Genomic DNA, 7,454 nt, shown 5'->3' with positions numbered 1-7,454 from the left:
TTCTCAAAGATGGAGAGGAATTAATACTATAAGCTCCAACCTTGTTTTCCAATTCCTCTGAAATCACATGTACAGCATTACTGTAAAAAATGCCGTTTCAACTAAAGATGGACTCGTTTGTAAAGCTACTTGTATAACAATACACATTGGAAACCCGTAAGTCCAGCGATTTTGATTAGTTGAATTTATATTAAGGAAACCCGTTAGTCCGGCCATTTTACTTACTCAAGTACCCCATTACAATTGTTTTAATTGTCGTTTCCAGAAACGATTACACTAGAACAGAATCAACCACGTTGATGTATACAACACATTACAATTGTGACAAGTGTTTTTTTCATATTTCAATAAATTCATCGCAACATCGATCGATGTAAAGTACAAAGAAAAATACATAACGAGAGACGAACAATTTTGACTTTTGCCTGAGCCGGCAACGAAAATTGGTCGCCCTCGAAAACATGATCAACAGCACCAAATCCTCCAACCCATCCCTTTCCAGTTCCTTCCATTCAACTTGAGGTATGTTATTCCTTTACTGAAGGACCTGATAAATGACGCCGCGCCAGGATATTGTGTTTGGGACGAGGATGCAAAGTTCGCCTATCTTCTTCTTTCCCAACCCGCCCGACAAACCTCAACCTTCCATCTCATTTTCTAACCTCTTCTACGCCACCCCCACCCCCACCCCATAGCGCCAATATGTCTCCTTATCCTGGGTTTCTCTCCCTACTTGTAAGACAAAGACAAATCTGAACTACAAGTAGTCCTAACTTGGGTACCTTACATACTGAAATGGTTTGATTGCATATTTATGTATATTTTATGCATACGGCATACATAGATAAATTAAATGGATAACATGGAATGTACTAAAACACATATTTTTAAAAGAACATACATAGTTAAGATAGTGAAAGAGATATTAAAGAAATGGAATGTAAATATACAATGCCACGAGTGTCATAGGAATGCAAGTAAATAATAATTGTCATTAGCACGAAAATTACGGTGATACTCAAAAAGAGGGAATCTCACTCAGAGCTGTCGTTCCTTACATCTCTGTGAGTGCAAGGAAAGACAACTCTTGGTCGAGATTGCGACAGGAGGTATTTCCTCTCTCGTAATAAATAAAACACATTCAGAACACCTGGGTCTCGATCACTTCGGTCATCTAACTGATGAAAGATCACCCCAACAATTGGTTACTTTGATGGAAGGCACTTTAATCGGGGCGAGGTGTTACTTATGAACGAGTAAGACAATAGCCCAGAGTTCCTGGGTTACGGAATACACTCAAGACCTCGCTTGGCATTTTCCGTGAAATCTATTTTTGAGCATGCCACGGAAAATGGCGGAGTGATCCGATCGGGATTACTTTGGGCATCCCATGTCACTACGATTACGTCGATTCGACCAGGTTTTAGATATGCATGTCACGTGATAGGGGGATATATGCACTTCCGGTAAACAACGATAATTTGACAGCAGTTAAAACATATTAGACGAGCGGGTACTAGTAAGTAGATCTCCCTTTTGTGACGTATGTGAAATTTTAGCCATTTCTAAAACGAACGGATCTTACACTGCAACGAAGTAGGCATACTACTGGTTTACCTTAAACCGGAAGCATACATCTCGTTCAACCAGACTCTTGTTTTCCATGCGCAAGCTACGTCCAATAGTTACACAGTGATCAAGCGTCTGGTTGAACTAGACTTAACCACCAAATCACTTGCCTTTTGTTTCGGAAACTTGTATCTCGGAAACGATGCAATGCAGTTATACAACATAAACAGGGACATGACACTTTGAAAACAATTAAACAACTGGATTTCCATCTCAACTGGTTATACCCGAAACGCTGTGCTGACTGATATCTGACCTGGAAACTCCGATAACACATTCTATATATTAAGGTAGCGGATACCCCTGCAACATTCATCGCGAAGTTCCATTCCAGAGATTTTTGAACTTGGAGTACTCTCCCTTTTTGTTCAGAAATTGGAAACTCGTTTTAATGCCGTGTCTATAATTCCCGAATGACGACATCGGTAAAGTGTTGTCTTTTTAACGGGAAAGTCATGAGTCTTGCATTTTGTTCTATTTTCAAGAAATAAAATGCCTTAACATCTAAAATACTGTAAAACGCATGGCAACATGGAATATTCGGAATTAATATAGTTTGATTTTTTGGCAACGTTTTCCTTTTTTGGGGTGGGCTTATTTTCGGACATGGGCTCATCACCGATAAAATACGGTATACTCACGAATATTTATGCATTATTTAAACATACGTAAATACAATTATCTCCGAAATTGGCATAGATATGCAAGATTATTCCGAAAGCCATTTTCTTAAAGAAATATGAAAAGGCTTAGCCCTAAGGGGTTTTAACTCTACAAGGGAGATAACTTTGTTTCCAGAATTTATTCTCTGATCAATTGCAAATATCCGAGAAATAAATATAAAAAAAACATTAGCAGAAACAATTAATGTGATAATTTATAGAATTATACAATAAGTATAATGAAATTCAAATATGTACAAAAGTGAAAATTAAAATGCACGAGTTACCTCCCTTTGTAATGTTAAATCCTCGTTGAAAACAACTTTTTGAGAAAAAAAGATTTCCATGATAAATATAAATCCAAATTATATAAGAATTCCGCGTAACTTAAAAAGTCACGTTCTGAGTGACAACATTTAACAATAGGATATCCCACCTCCGAAATCCAAGGGTTTTCAATCTCAATACACAGTTCTTTTATAAAGAAACTATGTGTTAAGATGTAGGAAATTAAATTAAATCGAACACTACTGGTGTAGCTGTCGACATCAAGAATGATGAACTAACACAAACGGGAGTCCATACACACCAAAAGACATGTTTTTGGCCATTTTCGCTAAACCCTCCGTTTCTATATGATGGTCATAAATTTCTTCCGGAAATTTAAGTCCCTTTCTGTGACAGTCTGCTTTGATTAATAGACTACATCCACCAACGCCATCAAGCCGTACGACCCGACCTTCGGCCCGAAGGTCAGATAGATACAGCCGCAAGGTGGTGCTGTAACCTTCCACCACCAGCTCATACGGCTTAAGTTTCTTTTGATTCCGAATCGAATCTTCGGTTTCCCGCCAAGTGTTCTTGTCATAAACGCGATCTTCGCCACCGGAAGAGAAGAGACATAGGGGCGTAACCACATCTTTTTCAGCGTATAAAAGCTGTTCTATGAGGTCAGGGGGCATACTGCCAACGTCACTGTCTATCCACATAACATAGTCCTCATCTTTAAGACCACCTTTCAGAAGAAGGTTCCGCGCCTGCGCAAGATGTTTCCGGCGTTTATACTGAGCCAATATGTGATGAATATCGCCCCAACCACCGGTTACTTGTCCTGTAATGTTAAAATGAAGAACATCCGTTCTTTTAAAACCAAAGTCCTTCAAGTCTTGCGCGACTTCGTGAGCTACCGTGAGAGTTCCGTCATGGCTACTGTCCTCGCCAAACACAACCGATATGAGGTGATGGGGGTAGGTTAGATGGTTGACCTCCCGTACAAAGTTCATCAGACTCTTTTCGCTATTGTGAATGGGTGTCAGAATCACGATTTTTTCGGTGTATTTTCTTGGTTTTAACTTAAGATGGCTATCCATGATGGTTCTATTGAGCTTGTACACTCTGTCCGTCGTAGTCACTTGAGGGACGGGAACAATGAAATTCAGTACGTCAGTGTATTTGTACTTGGACATGTCTATATCATTAGGGAACGGAACATGAATAGACGGCAATTTATCACTCTCCAGAGCGCGCACCACCATTTCTCTGGCGTCACCCATGGTATCAAAGACGGAGCCCTGAGCCGGCTCCCACTTCAGCGAGTTATACTCTCCAGAAACACTGACGTCACTGAACATTTTTTCGCGGGAGTAGTAACCGTCCATTGCGTTGCTGAGCCAACGTGGCCGCGTGTTCACAAGAATGATCATCAACAAGCCAAACATATTTACGACCAAGATAGTCGTGACCAGATTCATTTTACACCGCCGGAAGTTCATTTTGAAACTATTTTCTTGTAAACCAATGAGCCTCGTTCTGTCCTTGTGACCTTTTTCTGGTCTCAGCATTCCCATTCCTTCAAAAATTCATGGCTCCATGCCTACAATTGATTTAAATCGGTTGTCCATGAAAATATATCACTGTGTTGGCAAATCAACCCTTATACTGACAGTATGTTGCCGCGAGTCTTGTACTCGTTGCTATGGATTTGTCCGACTTCTCTCGTTGTTAAGTTGATGGTCAGTTTTGCTTTGTCCACCTTTGCTGGCTGTACTGTTTGTCTGTACCTCAGTTGACCTGTCACGAGGACGCTGACCTGTCACGAGGACGCTCCACCTACAAGAAAAGATAAACCTTTACTTATATACATATGTATAAATCACTATCAGTAAGCAACACTATCTGAACTGTTCACGATGCGGGGACGACAAGGGGAAACTTCCTGGTTGCTCTTCTTGGCTACTTGTACTCAAATGTCGCCTGTAGCTTGGAATTCAAAAATGCTGACACCAATCGTAACCAAGAGAAAAAAAAAGATCTTTGGGTTATTTTTGTTGTTGTAGATAAATATTGTTTGAAGGGGGTCTATCACCTTTGTGTGTGGTCAGTGTACATGGGACTACTTTATATAGATACTTAGTGACGTAATTATTTCTGGGTCAATCTTACAGATTTTTTAAAGAACGCCAAAAACTTACTGGTATCGTCATAACAGAATTAGGATTAATTAGGTGGGCGTCTTCCCCAACCTTTACTGTAAAGCGGCAAATACGTAACACCATGATATACTATGAACACAAACGTAGAAAATAAACACAATATATATATAATATGATGTCCACTTAAATGGACCACGTACAATTGTGCATAGCTTGTAAGCATATCTTGACACCGGAAATAAAACTACTACTCATCTTTCGTTAACAGATCCTGCTCACAAACACAGGGGCGTGATGCGTACGATGGTGTATCAAATTTTAGAAATGTACATGGATATTAAAGAAAATATTACTTGTTTTCCGCTAACATTCACATTAGCAAGGGCCTGGTACGGTGGCCGAGTGATTTGTGTCATTTCCTTTTTTTTTTCGTCTGTTCGCCCAGACGAGACGAATCAACGAAATAGCACAGCTCAGCCACCGTAGCCGGAAACATTATATCACATTTCACAAAGACACAGGGGCCCGACACATAGAGTTATAGACATATACTTGTGAACAATGATAATGTTATGCTACATTATACTTAATCAGATACATTGGTACATCACAATATTATTACCCAGCAGGCTGGAGATTAAGAAGAAAATATTTCTAATGTTATCCATTGCGCGATTTGAAAGAGGCGACTAATGTGGGAACCCCTGCTGATTTTGTTGCGATCAGAGGGAATCTGATGCACCCATTGCAATATTGGGGACCTTTTGATGCTTTCTCCTAAGTTATTTCTGGCTGGTGTTTCTTGTTTGCCTTGCTGTTGAGCGTTCGCTTAATCAAGAAAGGTTGTGTGATTTATTCCCGAACAAGACCGATCAAAGTCCATAAAATTGGTACTTTTACCGCTTTTCTTGCTTCCGATTTCAATGAATGACGGTAAGGACTTGTAAGCCCGTTGTCGTTGTAATGTGACCGGGTAGATGAGGGGTCGGATACATTGATATATTACACTGTACTACAGATCCTGGGACAAGGTGACCGAGGCACCAGTAGCGGTTCTGCTCTGTAGTGACGGGCATACTCAGGTTCCTAAGTCTCCTACGCGTTCTATTCAGTTCTATTTGTTTGTGTTTTACGTCCAATTAACAGCCGTGTTCATTTAAGGACGTGTCAGGTTTTGGTGGTGGAGGAAAGCCGGAGTTCCCGGGGAAAAACCACCGACCAACGGCCAGTACCTGACGACTGTCCCATGTAGGTCTCGAACCCACGACCCAGTGTTGGAGGGCTAGTGGTAGCAGAATGTCAGACGCCTTAACCATTTTTCAATACAATCTTTTATTACTGCCTCTCTTTGAAGAAACATGCTTATCATATTGCCATTTTTCTCCTTGTAATCAGAAATTGATATAAAACATTTTGTCAAACAAACAACTCGTTCAAATCAGGTTTTCATATCTATATAGCGTTAATCAGTGTTGGAGCCTCTATTTGTCTTCCAGATAAACCCACCTGTCACGCACCTGTAATCCTACCTCGGTGTGTAGCCCTAGTCGTCCCGACGGTAAATATTGACATTTGTGACAACTATGTACAGTATAAATTACACATTTTGTATTTATCATGTATAGTCTCTCGTGTAAACATACCCCGGGAACTCGGGTACGTGTGTTACGTTACTGGACAAATATTGAGCTGTAGATACCACGAGAGATACAACGCTACCCCATGGAGGGGGAGGGGTTGGGGTTACAGTTATTGTTCTAGGGATGTGCTTTCGGGTCGACCCNCCCCCCCCCCCCCTTGAAAGAAAAAAACACCAGCATAAATAAGCAATAGAGGAACGAAGGGAAACAAGATCGGGGTACCTGGTAGAATATGTTCGTGCACGTGAACAGACTGAAGAATCTCCTAGAAGAGATGAAAGTACTAAAGACTCGTTGTTAAGATTTTTTCTTTATATAATATTTATTCGTCCGTAAGGATCATTTTTCTGATTTATAATATATATATATATATATTAGTACATGTAAATATTTTTAGTGACATGTCCCTGTGTCCTGTGTATCCCATTGTTCGGTATTATATGTTTGTCACGTCCTGACAACAGACATAGCTTCTACAGTAGAGTAGCTTCTGGTTTTAAAATAGACGGAAGAAAATTTATGCAATATAAGTTTTGGGGGAGGGGAAGTTCATTAAAGAATATCAATGTATGTTGATTCTTAATAAAAATATATTTAATTCATTTATAAATTTAAAAATTCCATGTTTACCAATGCAGGAGGAGTATTGACTGTTTTGCCTTGTCGTGAATCAATATTTCCCAAATGCCTGTAATTTTTTAAAAGTTATGATACGACAGTTTTCATATCAGGCCCCAGATCGGCCCGATATACGTATATCAGTCCCATCGACCCGATACAGGTCGAAGGCCAATCTAGGGTCTGGTATGTAAACCTTCATATTGTAGTATTTCTACCAGTCCCTTTTATCAATACAATGCAATGAAAACAGTTAGTGTCGGATATAGTCACTGACTCTGTGTCCGAGACAGCCATGGACGTTGTGACAATTGACCCAATGCCATATTAACTATATAGGGATTAGAGTCAATTGGATGGAAGTGTATATTTCCAAAGTTCTTCAGAATAAAGTACATTTTTCGTGTTTGGACATATCCTGATGTGTGGTGTACAACATTAGACGTTTCAGGTTTTAGTGCCCCCTCCCCCCC

At 40.0% G+C, this 7,454-nt stretch overlaps 1 protein-coding gene across 3 annotated transcripts in view; it reads right to left on the bottom strand.

The window, feature by feature from the left end:
- Positions 1-252: 252 nt before the first annotated feature.
- The window catches only part of LOC110460020 (mannan polymerase II complex anp1 subunit-like), a 7,991-nt gene continuing 789 nt past the window's right edge, over positions 253-7,454 (bottom strand). For all 3 annotated transcript variants that reach the window (XM_021512722.1, XM_021512721.1, XM_021512720.1), the window contains exon 2: positions 253-4,400. In XM_021512722.1, coding sequence (XP_021368397.1) covers positions 2,840-4,138 — 1,299 coding nt within the window. In that variant the 5' untranslated portion in view covers positions 4,139-4,400 and the 3' untranslated portion in view covers positions 253-2,839. The remainder of the gene's footprint in view (positions 4,401-7,454) is intronic.

This window comes from Mizuhopecten yessoensis, unplaced genomic scaffold (assembly GCF_002113885.1).
Source record: "Mizuhopecten yessoensis strain PY_sf001 unplaced genomic scaffold, ASM211388v2 scaffold10293, whole genome shotgun sequence".
Lineage (NCBI taxonomy): Eukaryota > Metazoa > Mollusca > Bivalvia > Pectinida > Pectinidae > Mizuhopecten > Mizuhopecten yessoensis.
Note: the sequence above shows the minus strand (reverse complement) of the source record. Positions and strands in the feature narration are given on the sequence as shown.